The sequence below is a fragment of the Ictidomys tridecemlineatus genome, chromosome X (assembly GCF_052094955.1).
Source record: "Ictidomys tridecemlineatus isolate mIctTri1 chromosome X, mIctTri1.hap1, whole genome shotgun sequence".
NCBI classification, from domain to species: Eukaryota; Metazoa; Chordata; class Mammalia; order Rodentia; family Sciuridae; genus Ictidomys; species Ictidomys tridecemlineatus.
The window spans coordinates 59202254-59224314 of NC_135493.1; the positions used below are offsets into that span (position 1 = coordinate 59202254).

The 22061-nt window shown below is 35.5% G+C and overlaps 1 protein-coding gene across 1 annotated transcript; it reads left to right on the forward strand.

Annotated features, from left to right (window-relative positions):
* Nucleotides 1-10363: 10363 nt before the first annotated feature.
* Nucleotides 10364-14441, forward strand: LOC101975415 (signal peptidase complex subunit 3). Its single transcript, XM_040283072.2, has one exon. The coding sequence runs from the start codon at nt 11009-11011 to the stop codon at nt 11549-11551; it is 543 nt and encodes a 180-aa protein (XP_040139006.1). The 5' UTR covers nt 10364-11008; the 3' UTR covers nt 11552-14441.
* The last annotated feature ends 7620 nt before the right edge of the window (nt 14442-22061 follow it).

Consider the following 22061-nt stretch of genomic DNA (forward strand, 5'->3'; position numbering starts at 1 on the left):
TATTCATATACTGCTGTTTGAATACTAATTGTCATTTGTATTCATAATAGCTGCCATTCTGACTGGAGTGAGATGAAAGCTTAGAATAGTTTTGATTTACATTTCTCTCATTGCTAGAGATGATGAACATTTTTTCATATATTTGTTGATTGATTGAATATCATCTTCTGAGAAGTGACTGTTCAGGTTCTTGGCCCATTTATTGATTGGGTTATTTGGTTTTTTGTTTTCTTTTTTTTTTTGGTATTTAGCTTTTTGAGTTCTTTATAGGCCCTAGAGATTACTGCTCTATCTGATATGTGAGGGGTAAAAATTTGCTCTCAAGATGTAGGCTATCTATTCACCACACAGATTGTTTCTTTTGCTGAGAAGAAACTTTTTTAGTTTGAATCCATCCCATTTATTGATTCTTGATTTTAAATTCTTGGGCTATAGGAGTCTTATTAAGGATTTTGGGGCCTAATCCCACATGGTGGAGATTAGGCAAAGTTTATGCATTTTAATGGTATGATTTGATGAATGGATGCTGGTAAATGTGTAAAACTGTGCAAACATCACCACAGTCAAGTGTTAGTCATTACCATAATCCCCCCAATCCCATTGTGATGCAGTTAATCCCACTGTCCACCTGTAGCCTTAGGCATTCAGAGATGTTTTCTGTGTCTATGCATTAAACTATTATGAGAATTTCATATAAATGGAATCATATAATATTTGGTCCTCAGTATCTGGCTTCTTTCACTTCACACAATGTTTTATAGATTCATCCATGTAGTAATATGTCCAAATTTCATTCCTTCTAATGGGTGAAAAATATTCTATCATAGCACATTTTAAAATATTTTTATTTGTTCTTATTAGTTATACATAATAGTTGAATGTATTTTGGCATATTGTACATAACTTTTCATTATATTATATTATTGTATAACTTTTCATTCTCCTGTTTGTACATGATGTCAAATTACATTAGTCATGTAATCATATATTTACATAGAACAGTATTGTTCTATTCATTCTACTATCTTTTCTATTCTCATTCCTTTCCCTTTATTCCCTTTGTCTAATTCAAAGTAGTTCTATTTTTCCCTACCCCCTCCTTATTGTGAGTTATTTTTTGTTTATCCATTAGTCTGTTGATGGGTACTTGAATTGTTCCCAGTTTGGAGTTATGTTGGATAACATGTCACATATTATGGCTTCAAATTCTTATGTAGACATGAATTTTCATTTCTGTTGGTATGTATCCAAGGGTGAAATAACTGCCTATTTAACCATTTGAAGAACAGTCAGACTTTTCATGACCATGATAGTTGTGAGGAATATAGTCTTTGTTATTTTTCTAGTGATCAGACTGCAACCATTCTACTTTCTGCGAACAGGAGGTGGTCTGAAGAGTAAAAGTAATTGACTTTCAGCAAAGGGCAAGAGGCAGAGCACTTAGCTGTGACATTTCCTGTGTGGAGTACAAGCCTGTGCGTCACAGTTGCCATAGAAACAGGACATTATTGTTGGCCTCTATGTACAGATAATACTCCCCTACCGTCAGTTTTAAAGTCAATACATTCCTGATAATAGAAAACCCGGACAGAGTTCTGCCAGTGTGTGGGGGGCGAAGGGGGTTGCCTGTGTTCCCGCCTGATTCCTCTAATTAGTGTACTTTTTCAGTTCGCCTGAAGAACGAAGGTGTTTCGCTTTCAGAGAAAGGCAATGGGACAAAGAGGCCTGCGCAGAGGCATTTCCAGTGCAGAGGTTCTTCCCCTCCCCCCCCCAGGCACCGGTTGCCATAGAAACCCGACAACATTATGCTGACGGTGACAGCATTCTCCAGGAGACCCACTTGCTCTGGTTAGCGAGCCGGCCCTCCCCTCTAGGCATTTGGACTCAGCGGAGGGTGTGGGTGCCTCACGGTGGAGGCTGATCCTCCCTGGGATGTGGGGAGATGAAAGGATCCCAGTATCCAAGTGGCCTCGTCCCTGCTCTGGGACTAAGAGCCTCGCTGACTCGAGCGGGAGAGAGACGTGGGACCCTCTTGGCCCCATGCAGGGTGATGTCCTGCTCCAGGCTGTCCTGGACCCACTTTCCATGTAGAGGAGGGGCGCAGGAGGTTAAGACAGGGAACAAACAGCCCTCTTTGAGCCCAGGTTCTCCTCTGTAAAATGGGGGTGGGAATGCTCACCTACGGATTTGCTGGGACCTTCATTGATAACACCTATTATAATAATTGCTGATTCCTGTGTATCTTTCAGGTGGTTATTCAAATATGCAGTGTTTGGAAGTTCTTCCTAGCAATTCGAGATTTTAATATTAATTCTCCCTGATACCATGTTTTACATATTCTATGATGACTTTTTTAAGCCAATCTTTTCTAAAAATGTCAGTTACAAAATTTATAATTAAAAAAATAATGTTGATGTATTTTCACTATTTTTATTAGAGCTTTATGATTATACATGCTAGTTGGGTTCCTCATGACAAACTGAAACAACATGGGATTCGATTTCAGTTCATGAACCCCCACACACTTTTCTCTCCTGTCCTCATTGCCTCTCCCATTCTACTTCCCCTACTCCAATGGACTACCTTTCACACATATTAATTTATATTTGATCATTTCTTTATACTTATGCATAAAAGTGAATTTCCCTGTCATATATTTATTTATTTATTAGTTTTTTAAGTGGACACAATATCTTTATTTTACATTTTATGTGGTGCTGAGGATCAAACTTAGTGCCTCAGGCATGCTGAGCCACAACCCCAGCCCCTCATATATTTATGTATGTATATGTTTCTTTAAGAATTCATTTTGCATTGCTTCTCCAAACCCATCTCTCCATTCTGCCTCTTGATCTCCTTCTGCATTACTGATCTTCTCTTTATCCTTATAATATCTTATCCTTGCCTCTCCCTTTTCTTTATTTTACTCTAGCATCTGCATTTGAGAGAAACATTTGACCTTTTAGTTTCTGAGACTGGCTTATTTTGTTCAGCATGATTTTCTCCAATTACATCCATTTTACCAGCAAATGCCATAATTTCATTCTTCTTTATGGCTGAGTAGAACTCCACTGTGTGTGGGGGGGTATATAAAAGCTTCTTTTTATTTTATTTATTTATTTTTAAAATTCTTTTTAGTTGTCTATTAATCTTTACTTATTTAGTTATATGCAGTGCTGAGAATCGAACCCAGTGCCTCACACTTGCCAGGCAAGAATTCCACCATTGAGTCACAACCCCAGCCAGTATATCACAGTTTCTTTTTTTTTTAAAGAGAGAGCAAGAGAGATAGAGAGAGAGAGAGAGAGAGAGAGAGAGAGAGAGAGAGAGAGAGAGAATTTTTAATACTTATTTTTTAGTTTTCAGTGGACACAACATCTTTGTTTGTATGTGGTGCTGAGGATTGAACCCGGGACAAACGCATGCCAGGCGAGCGCTACCGCTTGAGCCACATCCCCAGCCCCAATATCACAGTTTCTTAATCCATCTATTGGCAAACATCTGGGTTTATTCCACAATTTAGCTATTACAAGGTGTGGAGCTATAAACACTGAGAAGGCTACATCACTGTAATGTGCCAATTTTACAGGTTTTGGGAAAATACCAAGGAGTGGAATAGCTGGGGTCATATGGTGGCTCCATCCCTAATCTTTTCAGTAATCTCCATACTGCTTTCCAGAGTGGTTGTACATTTATTGTTGCTTGTATTCTTAATAACTGCCATTCTGACTGGAGTGAGGTGAAATCTTAGTTTTGATTTGCATTTCTCTAATTGCTAGATATTTTGAACATTTTGTCATATATTTGCTGATTTTTGTATATCATCTTCTGAGAAGTGTCTGTTCAGTTCCTTCGCCCATTTATTGATTGGGTTATTTGTTATTTTGGTGTTAAGTTTTTTGAGTTCTTTATATATCCTGTAGATTTGTGCTCTATTTGATGTGTGTGTGATAAAAATTTGCTTCCATTCTGTAGGCTCTCTCTTTGCTGAGCAGAAATTTTTCAGTTTGAATCCATCCAATTTATTGATTCTTGATTTTATTCCTTGCTCTATAGGAGTCTTTATAAGGAATTCAGGGCCTAATCTGACATGAGGAAGCTTTGGGCCTACTTTTTCTTCTATTAAGCACAGGGTCTCTGGTCTAATTCTTAGATCCTTGATCCACTTTGAGTTTTATGCATGGTGAGAGATAGGGGATTAATGTCATTTTGCTGCATGTGGACTTCCAGTTTTCCCAGCACCATTTGTTGAAGAGGCTATCTTTTCTCCAATATATGTTTTTGGCACCTTTATCTTGTATGAGGTAACTGTATTTATGTGGGAAGTGAGGATATACAGTTATTATATCTTACGAAACGTGAAAGAGGAATCAGAAGAGTAAATCCAACCCCTCCCCATTAGACTTCTAGCCAATTTAAGTTGGTCACTCGAACTGCCAGACTCAAAGGAGAAGCAAGTTGGGCTCCATTCACCCTTCTGACTCAAATCTCCCTAGTACAGCCCACTGCATGCCTGTTTCACTCACATTCCCCCAGTAACCCCCTAAGTCACCCAATTGGTTCCTGCTGGGATATTGTGACAGAGATTTTCCATCTCATGGAGGGAGCCATAGCTTCAGAGAGATCTCCCCAAGATGGCTCCTCCCTCAGCTCTCTGAGGCCAGTTGAGATACAGACCATGCTTTTCAATCACCAGTGTACAATGTAGTCTCTATCAGATAAGTTTCAGTACCTTTTTTTTAATCATAGGTTTTTCCATACCCAAATCTGTTTCTCTGTGTTCTCTCTCCCTCTGGTGAAGCAGTGCTGAAGTAACAGCTGGGTTGGCTCCAATGTATTCTTTCTGGTTTATTGTACCCAAGTTTCTAAGTACCTAAGCCAGTTTGAAAGCCCAGTATTGAAATCTGGTAAAATCCTTATTTCACTCATTGTTGCTGAGAAGTTATACATTCACTGCTTTGGTCCCGGGTCACTGTATAACTTGGAATATGTCTTTCCTCTACTCTGCCATCTTCTGATCTCCTCTCCTGTGTTTTCACTATTTTAAGCATACCCAGAAAGGTTCTTCATATTAAAAAGAGACTCTTTAATGTTATTATATTCACAGAACATCACATTCTCAGCTCTGTTTTCCCCTCCCTGAGAACTCTCTTTCTTACAATGTCCTCAGACAACTGATCTGTTAATAGATTAGTTCTTATTTTCCATAATTTTATGTAAATGTAATTATACAAGTTGCATCTTGGGGGTATGGAGGATAGGATGTCTGATTTTGTTCTTTTAGCCTATATATTTACTTTTATTTTAGACTTTTGGGTTATTCTTTATTGTACTTGAAAATATTGAACAACAGAAACATTATTTCTAGGCATTTTGGAAACACTTTGTTGAATATTTAATATTATCTCTAAAATAAGACTTACATTTGGGTAAAATGGAGATTACCATTTCTTTTGTGAATCATCAAAGTATCTACTTCATATGCACGAAAGAAGAAATTCTTCCAGAATAATCTTCAAATTTGGCACTATATTAAATATCTAATAAATAAATATAACAAGTTGGAGTGCTGCATTTGACTTTGCTGAGAAACTTCTGTATTGATATCAGAAAATCAGCTTCCTGTTGCTCTCCAAATGAAGAAAGAATGAAGATAAAAATGAGAAGGGAACCATAAATCCTTAACCCAGTGCTTGACCCATTACCATCTACAGGATTATGCACTGGGATTTCATCTGCACCATCAGCTTCTTCAGAGGGAGAAAGAATAAGTGCATGTATATAAGAGCACAATGCCAGAATCATGTAAATCTACAAGTCATGAACTGGATAGTCATCATTAATAAAGGAGGGTATCCTTAGGGGAGGGTAAGAGTAAGAATCCTATTCCTGTTCCTTACTAAATGACTCTGTAAATTTGATTTTACATCAGTGAGTCACCTATTGAGTAGAGTCACTGTGCAAAAATTATGCAAAAAATATAATTGTTTATACATTTTTAGTTTTAACTATGTGAGTGATATCATAGAATGGGGGCCATTTTGTAACCTTTTCCCTCTGAAAACATTTTCTTGTTTGCTCTGATATTGGTGACTTTGCAGTTTTGATATTTTAGCAGTCCTGTAGTGAACTTTCTTGTGCATGTGCCTGTAAATCTCTGCGGTTTAGACCTAATAGGGTAGAAGTTGACAGGTGACACACTTTCTTCTCTTACAGATGTTGTAAAGTGTTTTCACAAATAATTGCATTAATATGTTCTCTCCCAGCAATGTATGCAGATCTCATGACCTCATATTTTCCATGTAAAGAGAATGAAACATAAATACAAGCCCACTGATTGGGTTTTCTTTTAAAACTCTACAAAATTCCAGGAAATTTTCTGAGTCATGAAATGAGACCATAATCAAATTCAATTTGATTTTTGTTCAATGTTTATGATCTTTGACAAAGCAGTCCACTTTTGAGAATTTCCCCCAAATTCAGTCAGCATAGGCTCCTATGGTTAATCACTCATCTGTCCACATTGCTCAATGCTAAGCTGACCATTTCCCTGGATAACTCAGTACATTCAGACCCCCTAAGTTTTCTCCATCCATTCAGATAGGAAAATCTGTCTCACTGCTGGATGCTCAGCCTGGTTGGACCATACACAAATCCATGCCAAATTTGATATGAAGCAGTGTTCAGGGTCCTAAGATTGGAGGATCTTATGAGGTACATGGAAATCTGTAACCTTAGAAGGTTGCTAGGTGAATATTGAATTAAAATGAGAAGTATTTATTCACATTCAAATTTTTTTTCACAAAAAGTGTGTCTTGAGAATATATTACCTGTGACAGGGATAGCCTTGCAACAAGGAAGTTACTTTCCTTAAGCACACATAGGCAAGACTCCTTGGGACAGCAGCTAGGATATGCATTGCAGTGGTTGACTTTTAGACTGACCCAGTGTAGCACCACAGTGTGGATAAATCTGTTTGATTCTGTTTTATTAAGAAATATCTTGTCCTCAGACCTAAGCGTTTTTCTCCAATGTCACCTTAAGAAGGAATGAAGTTGATGCTTTGTTCTCCATAGGCTCTTGTTGTATTTCTTGGTTGGCTCAGAGATCAGATGTGGAGGAGGAGTATTTGGGCAGAGTCTCATAATGATCCAAGCTTTATGGGCCAACATGATAGGAAGAGAAAGTAAGCCATCTAGAAAAGAAAATGAGAAAAGAGAGTTGTGGGCTCTTTGCAATACCCACCTCTGGCAAGCAAAGCAGAACACACACTTGTTCAGCCCAGACCAGACTATGATTAATAGTTTTGATAGGGAAAGGGGCTGGGCTGAGGAACCCCTGTTTCTCCTTCCAAATTCATTAATCAGATAATTGATACCCAGAGGAGTGAGAATGTAGAGATGCTAAAGTCATTTTGTGATTTATGTCCCTCTGTATGAAAGAAAATATCAAAATTGGAAGATAACAATTTTGACTGGAGTTGCTGTGAGTTTGTACATCAGAAACTGGGAAGAAATTGACATCTTAACAATCCCAAGTCTTCTGATCCATGAACAGGGTATATCTTCTAATTATTTACATATTTAATTTTCTCAGCAATATTTTGTAGTAATCAATGTACATATCACAGTTCTGGGGACAGATTGTTCATAAATATTTCATGCTTTTTGATGTATTTTAAAATATTATTTTACAAATACAAATGTCAGTTATTCTATTTTTCTGAACTTTCAGCAACCATATGTTAATATTAGCTGTTAAGGAATATTTTTTGTAGAAAAATTATTTCATGCTTAATCCACATTTATCAATATTTCCATGTAAGATTTTGGAAGCCGTTAGGAATACATAGAAACTGGGGATAAAAATGTCCCAGGAACAGTTCTACAGGTCATCTACAGAAAAAAAATCAATCTCTAAAAGAACATAGTTTAGTAGCTTTCAATAGTATATACATGGTTAGAAATATTAACCGTTGAAATGTGTGCTTTTACTTCTTTATCTCCTAAAAAATTCAGCTTAATGAATTCCTGGGATCCTGGGTGGTGTGAAAGAAGGGGAAACAACATGTACATATTTGTATATCCTGGAATGTATGTATGTATTTACATACCACTGAAGCTGCTAGGAATTTTTATTGTGAAGAATACTTAAAGTTAATTTTTGTGGTCAAGTCGTTCTTATTCAGATCCTAGCACATATTAGAGATGAGATTACTGTGGCTGTTGTTTGTTTTTCCTAACATTTCCTTGGCCAGCATGGTTACCATAGTGACTGTGACTGCTGTGGGATTTGGAACATACTGAGCATCTGTTTATGATTTTTGCCTGAATTACTAATTACTTTGGTGCTCAAATGTGCTGCTTTTCTAATTCTGATGTTCCTTCTAAAATTTTTTGTTGGCATTTGAGAAGAGTGTAGAATCTTCATTTCCTATTTATTTATTTATCATGTACCAATATCATTATATCAGTCTGATTCTAAGATCCACATTTTTTTCTCAGAAGTTATCCTCTGTTATATATTTTATGGTTAGATTGTCCCCAAATTAACCAGTGGAAGTCACTTCAACTGGGTCTAAGTGTCCACCTGATACCTTTCTAGAATTCCCTGAGAATTTACTTTGCTCTCTGAGACTAACATCTCCCCATGTATAAAAAAGAAGCAATGAAGCCTTCTTCAGAGCATCATTTTTTGAAGATCATCTAAAAATAGCAACCTACAATGTAGTGCATCTTTTATCCATCAGCAAAGCAAATGTTACTTCCTCGTTCATACTTTGCTTCCTTCATTCTGTCCATACAATATGTATTTTTTGTTTTTTGGGGGGGAATTTTTGCTTGTTTGTTTTTGGTACCAGGGACTGAACCTGGGGGACAGGGGCTTATACACTGAGCAACATCTCCAGCCCTTTTTTATATTTTATTTAGAGATAGAGTCTTACTAAGTTACTTAGGGCCTCACTGAGTTGCTGAGACTGGCTTTGAACTTGAGATTCTCCTGCCTCAGCCGCCCGAGCCACTGGCATTATGTTGTGTGCCACTGTGCTCAGCCAAACAATGCCTATTATATCAGTATAATACCCTGACAATAGTGAGAATACTTGGAAATGTAACATCAAGCAGGGATAATCTGATATTTTCATTATTAGTGAGTTTCTGGGTCACTACTGTGTGCAGAAGGGAGTTGTGGAATGGAGCTGTGAAAGAGGAAAAACATCATTGAACAGCTTCCAGTTAACTTGAGTTGGGAAAGGCAAGACAACATCCTCTTATTTTTTTCTCTATTCTATGTGTTTTCTTTCCCTTTACTTATTCTTCTAGTTTAACATCAGAGAATGGTGTGCACTCTGTATTCCAGAGCCAGGAGCTTATAGAGAAAAATAAATATGATGTTGAGTCTGCCAGACAGATTCCTGGAGAGATTAGTGTCCCATCATGGGAACACTTTTGGTAAGATGCTACCCTACACTAGCCTCCTCTATATAAGATCTTTCTGATCATCAGGAATACTCTGAAGATAAGTATGATCCCATGTAGGAAAGAAATGTGTGGTCTAAATGTGGTTTATGAACTTTCAAGTAAATAAATTAACAAACACTCCAGATGTCCCATAACTATGCAATAGTACTTAATAAAATAATATCACCCAAATGTGAGCTATTGAGATCAGCATTTTTGAAAGTGTGGTCCATGAATCACTTCATCAAAATCATCAATTGTTACTTATTAAAATAGCACATATTTGGGTCCACCCTATGTCTGCTGATTCAAAACCAGGAAAGTTGGATGGACATGTGCATATTTTGAGTAATTTCTCCAGTTGTTTCCGAATTCATCCAGGTTTGAAAGCACTTTTGTTAATTTGTAACAAATTCTGCTAAATTTTTGAATCCTTTGATGTCTAATTCCATTGTTGGTTACTCCTATTTCTTGGCTTTAAATGTCTGTATTCTCTGGTGTATCAAATTGGTAAAATTTCCTTCAATTAAATAATATTTATTCAGTAATTCATATATGAGACTAAGATCTAGGCACTAGGGAAACAGAGCAAAGAACAAGATAGGCAGAATCTCTGGAGCTAACATTCTAATTTGGAAATAGTGAGGATTAGCAGGGAAACAAATCATTAAAAAGAACAATCTCATATGGTGATTTCTGATTTGAAGATAATAATACACATAAATAGAGTAGAAAATCAGGGAACAAGGATTATGATAGATGGGGTTGTCAGTGAAGCTCCTTCTCAGGAAGTGGTATTTGAGCTGAGTCCAAAGGACAAGAAGAAGCCAGGCATGAATCAGTAATTTCATCAGTGTCCCTGCGCTGTTCATGGACATCAGCTGATCAAGAAACAGAGGAAAAATTCAGTGTTGGCAGCCTGGCAGTCAATATGTAGACTAGTGGGAGGTGAAGTGCAAAGGGCAACCGGGAGCTCTAGGGTTCGGTCCACAAAGGGAGTTTGGGTTTTGTTCTGAGTGTGAAGGGTTAGAGTTTGGGAGTGAAAGAATCTGATTCTTGTCAAAAGGTAACTCTGGCTGCTGTGTGGAGAATGGACTACAAAATAGCCTGTGCAAACAATCATTTGAATATTGCTGAAGTTCAGGGGAGGGAATAGGGTGGATAGAACTAGTGGCGTGTGCAGAGAGGAAATGCACCTACACAGGGCGTGTCCGGAGATAAGGCAGTCTATCTCCAGTGGCTGTGTGTCCTTGTGGGAATAAGGCAGAATCAAAAAGGAGCCCTGGGCTCTGTCAGCCACATGGAGAAATAGAGTTGGTGTTTTCTGACATCAGTTATACTAAGCGCCTCTGACATTCTAAATACATTGAACAGTGCTTGTACTGTAAACTAGTGACTTGGAAAAAGAAAAAAAAAATCGGGTTGGCGCACGCTCAGGGAACGCCTGCCTAGCAGTCAGCTAAAATCACAAGGAGCAAGTGCGCAGGGGGAACCAGAGCCCAGACCCTGGTGTGCCTGTGGAGACAGGGTCGTGGGAGAAGGTCGAGATGAACTCGATTTTATCGCGGGCGAACTCACTGTTCGCTTTCTCGCTGAGCGTGATGGCGGCGCTCACCTTGGGCTGCTTCATCACCACAGCTTTCAAAGACAGGAGCGCCCCGGTGCGTTTGCACGTTTCGCGGATCCTGCTGAAAAATGTAGAAGACTTCACTGGACCCAGAAAAAGAAGTGATCTGGGATTCATTACATTTCATATCACTGCGGATCTGGAGAATACTTTCGATTGGAATGTTAAGCAGCTGTTTGTTTATTTATCAGCGGAATATTCAACAAAAAATAATGCTGTGAATCAAGTGGTCCTTTGGGACAAGATTGTTCTGAGAGGTGATAATCCGAAGCTGCTATTGAAAGATATGAAGACAAAATATTTTTTCTTTGATGATGGAAATGGTCTCAAGGGAAACAGGAATGTCACTTTGACCTTATCTTGGAACGTTGTACCAAATGCTGGAATTCTGCCTCTTGTGACAGGAACAGGACGTGTATCTGTCCCATTTCCAGATGCATATGAAATAACCAAGAGTTATTAAATTATTCTGCATTTGAAACACCACATTTTATACAGAATGAATTATTTCATTTGTCTTGAATGTTTTTCTTTTGCTTTTTACCTTTTTAAGATTTTCTCTCTCTCTCTTTTTTTTTTTGCTACAACAGCAAACATCAAAAGGCATATTTGATATAAAAGGTAATGGGCTACTTAAATTAATTTTACAACCAAAAACAAAACAAAAGGCTACCAGAGTGGAATATTATCTTATAAAAATAAGACAATTGCATAATAATTTTGTGTGTGTATGTGTTCCTATATTTCCATTATTCTTTAATGAATCAAAGTGAATTTGAAGGGAACTTTTGGATGCCTGTAGAATTATAAACATTTGTTATTTTATGCCTAGCATTTGTACAAGTTCACATTGAATGTTATTAAGAAGTTGAAGTTTTCTAATCTCTTATAGGGTATGCTGGATTACTGGAAAAATGTAGCATGGTTGCCAGCTAGAAGCCTGGTTTACAAAACAAACAAAAGTGACAAAATTTTATGACATTAGTCTTGGAATTGCCTATAGTGCTTGATTTTCTTGTGGGTGACTAACAACTTTCACCATGTAAAGATCAAATACTTTTCTGTGGGCTGTAAATCATTCTAACTCATTTAAAAGTCTCTTAAGTCAACCAACTGTATGTCTTTCAGTGCTTTCTCTGTAAAGGTTACTTTGTGGTATGTTCCTGTATGATGTTTTAGCATTATCATTGAAAATTGAAAGTGTTTGCATAGTTTACCCTCTGAGTTAAGTTTGTTTAGTGAGTATGTCTAGTGCTACTAAGTAGTAATTATTTACAATGCTCTTTAGGTCCCCATTTTAATCGTTACCATGATAATGATAATAGTTGTATGATTTTTCACTTACAAAATACTCTCATGTATATTTATCATATGTTATTCTCAATAATCTAAGGAGTTACCAGGTGCAAGTGTTAGCTCTTTGCAGATGAAGAAACTGAAATTCAGTTTATTGCATTGCTTCAAGGTTAAAAACTAGAAAGTAATGGAGTTAAAACTTTAACTCATATCTTCTGACTATTGAAGGTTATTTTTTAATCTTACACCTGAGATTATAGATTAATCAATTTTAACTTATAATTTACATTATAGTTTTGGTACCCTGCATCCTTTCTATCATTCCTAGAAGAGGTTTTTTTCATATTAAATGAAAGTGACTAATTTTCAAGCTGCCAACAACTTATATCTCATTTCCTTTTCTGAATAAATTAATTTTATTTACAGTAAAAGCTTAACAAAATCCAAATATATTCATTTATAGCTTAGAGATAAAATACTTTATTGAATATATAGTTTAAATTGATTTCTTTTTCTGTTGTAGGGAAATAAACTCCCTCAAAGGTACCAACTGTGAACCAATTGCCCTTAAATCAAGACCAATCACTATACTTACAATACCAATAATAATAATTAACAAAATATATTTTATTTATTTCACTAAATGTGTCACTATTTAATTATACTATAATTAACAGCTGTATGTGCAGTTGTACAGTTCATAGAAAAATATGTATGTTTGAGTTTTTCAAACCAATAGAAAGGTCACAGGTGTAGTGTCATGCATACTAGACTCGATTTTGCTCCTATATTTTTCATTAAACTTTTCAGAGTCTCAGTTTCTTTATCTGTAAAATGAAAGAGTTGGACTAGTTAACATAAATGATAGTGCTTTCATACCTCATGCATGTATAAACTTTGTTTTATCTCTTCAGAAAAGAGATTGAACAGAAAAGCACTTTGGTAATGTGCAGACAGGAAGATGATTGAAAGACTAATACATAATTCATATTGATTTCAAAATATACTGTGAAGCTATACTAATCAAAACAGCATGATACTGGCATAAAAAGACACAGACCAGTGGAATATAATAGAGAGCTGAGACATAAATTCATATATTTACATCCAACTGATTTCCTACAAAGGTGCCAAGAACATACAATGGGAAAATATCTTTCAGTTCAATAAATGATATTGGGAAAATTGAATATCCACATACAGAAGAATGGATTAGATTTTACTTCACACCATATAAAAGATCGACTCAAAGTAGATCAAAGACTTAATTGTAAACAGAATCTGTGAAAGCACTAGAAGAAAACTAAGGGTAAAATTTCCTGACATTGATTCAGGCAATTTTTATCTGGATGTGACATCAAAAACACAAGCAACAAAAGCAAAAATAGACAAATAGTAGTATACCAAATTAAAAAGTTTCTGCACAGATAAAGAGAAATGGACAGAGTAAAAAGAGAACTTCAAAGCTGCAAACTGTACTTCTGATAAAGGAATTCAAATAATCCAATAGCAAGAAAGCTAATAACCCAATTGAAAATGAGCAAAAGACCTTAATAGACATTTTTCAAAGAAGATATACAAATGGTCAACAGTTATATAAAAATGCTCAACATCACTAATCATCAGGAAAATGCAAATTGAAACCATGATGACGTACCACTCCTGTTAAAATGGCTATAATAAAAAGACAAAAGATAACAAGTATTGATGAGGATGTGAAGGAAAAGAACCTTTGCACACTCTTGGTAGAAATGTAAATTATTAAAGCTGTTATAGAAAGCAGTATGAAGTTTCCATCAGAAATTAAAAATAAAACTGTCACATGATCCACCAATTCCAATATAGAGTATATATCCAAAATAAATGAAACCAATGTATGGAAAGAATATCCACATTCCTATATTTGTTGCAGATATATTAACAATTACTAAGAAATGTAATCAATCCATAAAGTGTCCATAAACAGTTGAATGAGCACAGAAAGTGTGTGTGTGTGTGTGTGTGTGTGTGTAAGTAAGAGAAAAGGGGGAATAAAATAATATCCAGCCACAAAAAAATGAAATATTGTCATTTGCAACAACATATATGAAAATGGAGTATATCATGTTAAGTGAAATAAGCCAGTACTGCATGATCTTAAATAAGACAAGTACTGCATGATCTTACATGTGGAATCTAGAAATGTTGATCTCAGAAATACAGAGAATAACAGAAGCTGGGACAGTTTGAGAAGTGTCGGGAAGATGTTAAAAAGATAACAAAATTAAAGTTAAAGATCTACTGTATAGCATAGTGACTATAATTGATGACATATATTGTATTCTTTAAAAATGCTAAGAAAGTGGATGTTAAGTGATTTTTAAAAAATATTATGACTATGTGAGGTAATGCATATGTTAATTAACTTGATTTAATCATTTGAAATGTATATATACTTCAAAATATCATGTTGTAAAAATAAGTAAATGCAATTTATGGCAATTTAAAAATAAATAGCATAAAATTAAAATCTCAACTTGCAAGTATTTATGTCACAGATCGCAATATTAATCCTTTACTGAGTACCTAGTAATATTCTAAGTACATTAATGTACTAACTTGAGTAATCTCAAAACAATAACCCTTGAGGTAGGAAAATTTGATTTCCTAATTTTTTTACAGAAGAAAAAGCTGAGGCAGAAAGTAGTTCCTTCCCTCTCCCAAGGTCATAGACAGCCAGGTATCCCAATATCTATGCAAAATATTTTTTAAATAATAGGATATTGACTATTTATCCTTGTAAAACGAAAGCACAAAGCAATTATTTAAGAGCATTTTCTTTTCTTTGAAAGTACTGCATAATCCAGATTCTACAGATGGGGCCTTTGAATGACTTTAAAGTGAGATAAAAGTATTCAGAGTCACACAATATTGAAGAACAAGGATTGGTCCCTAGTTTGTCTGCAGAGCCTCCACTCCTGACCAGTATACTTAAGAAGAAGAAACATTTGTTGAATCATATCAGCCCATCATGTTTAATATTATATATCAGAATCTTATTTCTTTGTGTGAAAATTATCCTTTAGTAGCCATTTTTCCATGTATCAGATGGTGTTTATTTACAAATTATTATCGAAAGGTAATAGTCATAGAAACAAAAGAGTAATGATTATTTTTAAAATGTAATAATCATCACAGTTATGTTACACTAGAAAATTTGGCCATTAAAGTAATTCTTTGGATTTCTATGGCAAATTATATTCCCTTTTATGAACTCAGAGTGCTTTTCCTGATGGAAATCACATTTAACTGTGCTCTAGACTTTGTTGATTGGTAAGCAAGGCTGGTCTGACCCTCGGTGACAGGTGGAGCAGATGATATTTATCCAAGGTCATCTAGAGCTATTGGGTTAGAGCTGGCACTGTAGCCCAGGTATGTCTCCTTTCTCTCACTCAGTTGATTTTTTTTATCAGAGGCTGCATTAATTCTATTCCTATATGTAGCAAATCATTTCTTAAGGACGTAGAGCATGTAGTTATCTGAGATCAACCTGCAGGTTATATAAGAGAATAGTAAAAGTTCCTGGAATCACATGGCATGTATTCTTTTGTGTCTGGCTTTTTTGAATCAACAGAATGTTTGTGATTTACATTTTGCCCTCTCTATTTATAGATTGTTCATTTTCATTGGTTTATAGTATAAGAATTACATAGTTTAGATAATTGCACCCCATACATAATGAAGATGTATGCATTTTTCAATTTTTGAATTCTTATAAATACTGATGCCATGAATGTTCTTGTACAAAATTTTAGATAGTCACTTATTCCCATTTATTTTTGACATCAGTCAACCAGTGGAGTTTATCTGCCATCAGTAGATGGCGTCAAACTTTTTCTGAAGGGGTTGTTCTAATCTGTATCCTTATTGGTAGTGTTAAGTGTCCAACTACTCCACATCCTCATAAATATTTGGTATTTTCCATCTTTTTTCTTTCTGGACATATGGAGATATCTTCTTGTTTCAATTTTAACTTCCCTTTACTTTAGCTCTCTGTATAGTATTGATTCTCCTTTAATCTAAAGATGATCTGCCCATCCAATTTTTACCTATTGTATCTATTTACTTAAGAAATTTGTTTTATTTTGTCATGTGAATTTTTCTGATAGTAACCTTATTGTGTTGTTTATGTTCCTTTGGTTTCTCCTCTTTCCTTTAAATTGGTTATTAAATCTGAGACTTGTTTAGATTCAGGGTTTTTGACAAGAATACCTCATATTGGTGTTGACTATTTCTACACTGTTACACCTGGAGGCTGATTTGGTCTGGTTGTCACTCCTTCTGTGTACTTGAACTTGATCACTGGATTCAAGGGCTGTCAGACTAATTACATCCATTATAAAATTTTCCATATCTCTCACTTCATGGTTTTGCAGCCTCTGCATATTTATACCTAGATCTGCACTTTATCAAAGGTTATAAAAACAATAATGTCATAATCTTGATTTCTTATGAATTCATTAGCTGTGATTCATCTCTAAAAGCAACTTCTCCTCAACTCTTAGGTTATATTGAGGTATGATATGCAGAGGAACTATTGGATGAGTGTTCAATGATTTTGAAGTATTTCATCTTTTCAAAACATTGAATTATTTACCTAAGAGCTTCTAAACAGGAGCTCTTTTTTTAATGTCATGGAGTCACATATATTTACATAGTCAATGTGTTTTAATCTATTTCAGTCACTAATATTTTCACATTCAGAATATTCTTGTTTGTCCAGTGGGAACCCCTTTAGTTCGCTTCTGAGTGTTTTTAAAATTTATTTATTTATTTATTTTTACTTTTTTGTAGCTGTAGATGGACAGCATGCCTTTATTTTATTTGTTTATTTTTATGTGGTGGTAAGGATCGAACTCAGTGCCTCATATGTGCCAGACAAGTGCTCTGCCACTGAGTTACAGCCCCAGCCCAGCTTCTGAGTCTTTTGATATGCTATCTGGCATGGCAGTATGGTCTAGAATTATCTGGTGAAATTCTGACAATAGATCTGGAATCAATCACTTTCTAAGGGAGCCTGGTTCTTTTTTCTGGGATACAGTTTCAGAAAATTCAATTTGAGGACTAGATTTGCTCATTGCTGCTGGGTTGTCATTGTTTCTTGCTGTTTTCCATTCATGGAACCAGTAAATATGTATTATATTTTAATGGAATAAGCATCATCTGCTTTCATACTGTGTGGCTCCTCTCTAATTGTTTTTTATATATCATTTTTGTTAAAACCTTCCAGTTTTTAAAAATATAAACAAGTATTATAAGTGTATAGGCTATACACATGGAATTTTCTGATGAAATCAAAATGTTCTGCTTCTGAACTGTCCAACAGAGTAACCACTAGCTGCCTCAGCTGTTGAGTATGTGAAAATGTGGTGAGTGCAACTGAAGAACTGATTTATAATTTACTTTAAATTACTGCTTTTGCTAGTGGCTATTATACTAAAAGACACAATTCTACACTTTTTATATCTTGTTTTTACTTAACAATGTATCCTTAAGATCACTGATATCAGTATATATAGACTCCTCCCTGCTTTTTATACCTGCATAATACTCTAGGATATAGATGCATATTAGATTACTCAACCAGCCTATAATTGGCAGGCATTTGTCATGTTTCTAGCCTTCTGCTATTGTGAATTGTTCTATCATAAATAATTTTGCACTTATTTGTGCCTTTTGTCTTTTGCATTGTTTTTTGGATAGATTAATAGAATATAAGATAGAATATCTATTTTAGCTATTGCTGGTTCTGAGAGTAAATACCTATATAATTTTATTATATAGCACCAAATCCCCTCCATGGGGGTTGTACCATTTGACATTAGCTCCAAAAAATTCATGAGAATGCCTATTTACTTACAGATTATTTAAGAGAAACATTGAGGGAAAGTGAATATCATGTGAGAAATTGTGAAAGCCATTTCACCAAATCAAGATAATTACGTACATACAGAAGTCTTAGTCTTGTGCTTGTTTTTCAGAATTTGGTCTCTACTTTTTTTTATCTGTTGTGGATCTTGATCCACTTCCCCAAATGGGAAAGGAGGACTTACATGGAGTACAAATTCCATATAACCTCAGAAGATTAAATGGGAGGGACAATCCAAGTGTGGTGGCACACTCCTGTAATCCTAATGAGTTAGGAGGCTGAGGCAGGAAGATAGGAAGTTTGAGGCCAGCCTCAGCAACTTAGTGAAGCTATCAGCAATTTAGTGAGACTCTGTCTCATAATAAAAAAATAAAAAGGCCTGTGAATATGGTTCAATGATAAATCCCCTCATAGATAAATCCCAAGTAGAAGAAGGAAAAGGAGGAGGAAGAGGAAAAGAGGAGGAAAAAAAAGAAGGAGGAGGGGGGAGGAGGAGGAGGGGAGGAAGAAGGAGAAGAAAGAAGAGGAAAAAAGGAAGAAGAAGAGGAAGAGGAAGAGAAGGAGGAGGAGGAGGGAAGAGAAGAAGGGGAAGAGGAGAAGGGGAAGGGGATGTAGACAGACACAAAGACAGATCAGAAATTCACTACTCTGACCTAGTAAAGGGCTAAAGGAAAAGGGAAAAACCTGTGTTTCTCTGCCCATGACAAGAACCAAGATTGCATCTACACAAGGGTTACTTCGTCCTTCACTCTCTGTGAGTGAGAATTTGTCATGAGAAGCTAGACTGTTAGCACCTCTATTTCCCACAGTACAACCTTTCTCCACTAGGTCACATCATTTCCTGTTTAGATTCCGATTTTCCAGGACTCAGGGTAACTGTTGGATTAAACTAGCCTGGAATGGAATCAATTTGAGGTCACAAACCATGGGGTCAGCTGCAACATCTGTTTCTCCCAGTGGACATTTCTAGTCATACAGATCTAGAAATACAGAAATGTGTGGAATGCACATATAGAATTGGACTGAAGGTGCCCAGCACAAAGTAAACCACCTACCTGATTTCATAAATTAATTACATATAGGAGTGAGCAGGAAACAATAGTGTATATTTCTTTTCAGATTTTTATATTAATGTGAATTTGTAGATATAGGAGTAAAAAGAAACAGAAATTTTCATTATTCTTATACATACAATTTTAAAAGATATTTGAATTTACACTGTTCTTATGGCTTTATAGTCTGCTTTGAGGAAAGACATGTTTATAAAAAGTATGCCTTCTGAATTGGAGAAAAAGAACCTATAGGGAAGGTAGAGTGATACCCTTTGGTGATTAGTCAGAATTGTAGTAGTGAAAGTCTCAACTATGAGACCTGATAACAGGTAAGGGATGAGAGAGAGAGAGAGAGAAATACATGAAATCTATTGTATAGGCCAAAGCTTTTTGGAAATTTCCATACTTTGGTAGTGATCCTGATATTTTTATGTCCACCTGATTTGTTCTTTATTCAATTAAACTCTATTAAATTTCATTTGTATGAAGCTTTTTTTTAACAGGTTCCGTGTCAGAAGTGAGGATTCAGAATAAAATTCCAATGGCCCCTAGGAACACTAGGTGAATAGGCAAGGTACCTGCAAAACCTGTTATGCTCACTGTTCTCTCGTTTGCAATTAGAGGTCATGGGTGAGTTTTCACTCAGATTCTGAGCCCCACTAATCTGTGTTCTGAGTGCTCCAAATTTATTTGAGCAATTTTGGGCTGCACTGGGTATAGGATCAGATTAGATCTGATAATTAACTGGATTGGATTCAGTTAAAGCCCTCAGGTAGGTACCTTATTGATAATGGGTTTATCTCAATCCAAGGAGTTCAGGATTTACTTCCTAAAGCTCCAGCTAATTTCATGTATAGGAATTAAAGGCCCAGAATGTGTGTATTTTTAGAGAAATGGGTTAATCTTCCTAGAGACCATTTCAATTTAATGTAGCCACAAAGGAGAAGTTTTAATTGACCTAAAGGACTTTAGAAAAGAAAAGAGATTGAAATGCAATGTTTAATTGGTACGCAGGAGGTTTTAAAAAGATTGAATCAATAAAAAAATTGCCTCCCTAAAAGATTCCTTAAATGAAAAGCTTAAATAACAAACAGGACATTAGGAAAAAGGACTATACATTAGCTAGATTATCTGTTCCTTCTGTTTATCTATCTTTACCTTAATACTCTAACCATTAAATTTTTGGCTCAATTACTCTATCTTGAAGATGACAAAAAAGAGATAAGTTAGACTTCTGTCTTATAAAGTGAGGCCTTCTGATCATGAAGTCCTGCCTTTACTCTGTAGCCTAAAACTGAGTTTAGGGCCATTATAAAGGACTTCACAAACAAAAAAATGCTCGAAAATTTACTGAGATGTTTAAAATGCTCATATGAGCTTACAATCCAGGATTTCCATTACCAATTTGTTCATATGATATTCGGGCTTGACAAATCTTGAAAATGTATGATAGTAGAAAAATGGGACAATCCTGAGGAAATTATTAAATATCTCCCTAAAACCTCCTCATGAGAAGGGCAAAAGAAGTTAGAAGACTTAATGAAAACTTTTTAAATTCAATTCCTAAATTTTTTTCTATAAAATAGTAATCTGTAAATTATACATTTTTTGTACCAGGGATGGAACCCAGAGGCGCTTAACCACTGAATGACTTTGCCAAAACTTTTTAAATATTTTTATTTTAAGACAGGGTCTCTCTAAGTTGCTTAGGGCCTCACTAAATTGCTGAGGCTGGCTTTGAACTTGATATCCTCCTACCTCAGCTTCCTGAGCCACTGGGATTACATGAGTTACAATTACACATTCTTGAACAGACATACACACACACTCACACACACACAATAAAGGAAAAGAAAATGCTGGGCCAGCTTCATATGATAAAGTCTATTTAAAAATATTTGTAAAATATCCTGAACTTGAAATATAACATATTCCCAGTCATATTTCAGTCCTCCCTGTAAGGACTGAAACTGTTGTAAAATGTTTTCCATATAAATTGATTCCATCTTTGTCTTGAGTTAGTCTCCTAATTTAGAAAAAAAAGCTGAGGAGTTACAGATTTATTCTAGTTTATGTATTTTTCTTTTTGGTACTGGTGGGGGGAATCCCCCTGCATCAATCTCCCTGGTTGCTGGGATTACAGACATACACCACCATGCCAGGCAGTTAAGTGTGATACAAAAATATATCTGTATCTATATCTATCTATGTATTTCACACATAAGAGAAGATTCCAAGAAAATTGTAGGGCTAAGTCCTGAATATAAAATTATTTGTTATAAATATAAAATTATAAATTTTATGTATGTGTGTGTGTGTATATATATATATATATATATATATATATATATATATATAATTTTGACCTTAAGTGATCATTTTGAGACCACTCTAGAACCAAAAAAAAATAAAAGGCTGGGGATGTGGTTTTAGCTCAGTGGTAGAGTGCTTACCTTGCATGTGTGAAGTCCTGGATTTGATCCTCAGCATCACATAAAAATAAATAAATAAATAAATAAATAAATAAATAAAAATAAAGGTATTGTGTTCATCTACAACTAAAATTATATTAAAAAATAAAAGGTCAACATATGTATGTATGTCTCTCCAGTTATAACAGTTACAGTGGTCAAGATCAAATGGGCCTTCTCATCCTTATTCTAAACTACAAACAAGAGATCCTAGAACAAGAAATTCTTTACTCTGAGATGTCTGCC

Bases quoted from the DNA above. Each gene is read 5' to 3' on its own strand.
- LOC101975415 (XM_040283072.2), top strand. From the start codon at position 11,009: ATGAACTCGATTTTATCGCGGGCGAACTCACTGTTCGCTTTCTCGCTG.